Consider the following 1,647-nt stretch of genomic DNA (forward strand, 5'->3'; position numbering starts at 1 on the left):
AGGAGCTGCTGCTGGAAGACAAGCTGCTGGGCTGCCAACTGCTGCTGCTGCTGCTGCTACAAAGAGAAGGGGAGGAAAAAATGGATCAAAAAGTAAAGTGTGCAGTGAAGGCCAGAAAGCCAAAAATGTAAAATCAACTTCTTTCCCTTTAATCTCAGTTGTTAAATTATAATGCTATTGTAGAATACTAGGTCAGTAAAAGCGTTTGAGATTTTCTATTATATTCATTCAAGCCATTGGGTGTTAGGGAAAATGGCAAGATACACTTAATAACACACTAAAGAAAAGGGTCAAGAGAAAGTATACAACAGCTGCTTCAAACAATAAAAAAAAAAAGAAAGAAAAAAAGAGCCCAGCTCATGGCAGATGATAACAAATTTATCTATGCTAAAAGTGTAACTTTTTACAGGAGCCTGTGATTTGAAGGCACTCTTGTTTTTCCAGTTGACTAAGTTTGGTCCTCAGTGGCCCATGAATGTGGTCTCCAGTGATCTATTAGTAAACTGGGATGCAGCCTTCATTTCACTGGCCTGTTAGCTCGCTCTCTCCTTTTTTTTTTTTTTTGAATATATTAAAAGGAGTACTGCGTTCAAGGCAATGAAGTGCCCTATTATGGAGCAAAAGTGTAAGTTCCAATTTTTTGAGGCATTTCAACACAAACTGGAGTCTGCAAAAACTCAGGAGGGTATGAGAAGGCAGTCACACTTCAGAGAAAGACAAGCTGCTGCGGAAGACCTTTCCTTTCTAGTTTGGGGAAAAGAGAAACTTCTGATGCGCTCACTGGAAAACAGACTGCATAATGGAGCAAGTCATGTGGATTGCCCAGAGCCTCCGGAGAAATACGGGAGCAATTTCTATTCCATAGTTGATAGCTGTCTGAGATTCTATTCACAAATCCAAACAGAAACAAAGCCTCAGGAGGTCACAACTGCTTCCTCAACGTTTGCATAATGGGCAGCTTGCAGACAACGTCTAGGATACCTGCTGATCAATTTAACTACTTCAACATGTTTTGTTTGTATTATGTTTATATTTGATGCAGTTTGCTGACAAGTACAAGCTAGGCCTGAGAAACCCGCTTGTCAGGTTGATTTATGAGCACATCAAACTGTAACTTTCTACTCGCCACTCCAAACCTACAGTAGCAGTTCATTAATCAGGGGCCTGTGACTTTGAAATCTGTGCTCAATCGCTCTTTTTCAGCCATGGACTAAATTTGCATGCTCTCTGAGCTGTGCCACTGGAAAAGTAAGGCTCTCTCCCCAGCACAGATTGCCTGTGAATACAAGATAATCAGTACGGTGTCCACCACGCAGCTTGTTCCGGGCACACTCGGATTCATTAGCGAACATTAGACGACAGCAGCACTAGACTGCTCAAATCCTGAGTCTCAGAAAGGGGAGCAGGAGAATTATACTGGCACTGCTATTAAGCCCAGTAAAAACATAAGAACGAATCTTTGATAGCTGCATCCTTGCTACAGAAAGAAACCTAAACTAGCCATGTCTTTTCCAAGCTGCTGACAGCTCAGACTAGTATGCATCGGCAAGGGTCTTAGCTCCTACCTCTTTTGCTTGCTTTCCTGGATGCTGTTGCTGCTGCTGTTGCTGCTGCTGCTGCTGTTGTTGCTGTTGGTGGTTCTGCTGT

At 42.5% G+C, this 1,647-nt stretch overlaps 1 protein-coding gene across 1 annotated transcript in view; it reads right to left on the reverse strand.

Annotated features, from left to right (window-relative positions):
• Nucleotides 1–1,647, reverse strand: part of FOXP2 (forkhead box P2) — a gene marked incomplete at both ends in the record, with an annotated part of 95,810 nt that overhangs the window by 31,367 nt on the left and 62,796 nt on the right. The window contains 2 exons of the mRNA XM_010135400.1: nt 1–56; nt 1,566–1,634. Of these exons, the coding sequence (XP_010133702.1) occupies nt 1–56; nt 1,566–1,634 (125 nt within the window). The remainder of the gene's footprint in view (nt 57–1,565; nt 1,635–1,647) is intronic.

The sequence above is a fragment of the Buceros rhinoceros genome, unplaced genomic scaffold, assembly GCF_000710305.1.
Source record: "Buceros rhinoceros silvestris isolate BGI_N320 unplaced genomic scaffold, ASM71030v1 scaffold5204, whole genome shotgun sequence".
In the NCBI taxonomy this organism is placed as follows: Eukaryota; Metazoa; Chordata; class Aves; order Bucerotiformes; family Bucerotidae; genus Buceros; species Buceros rhinoceros.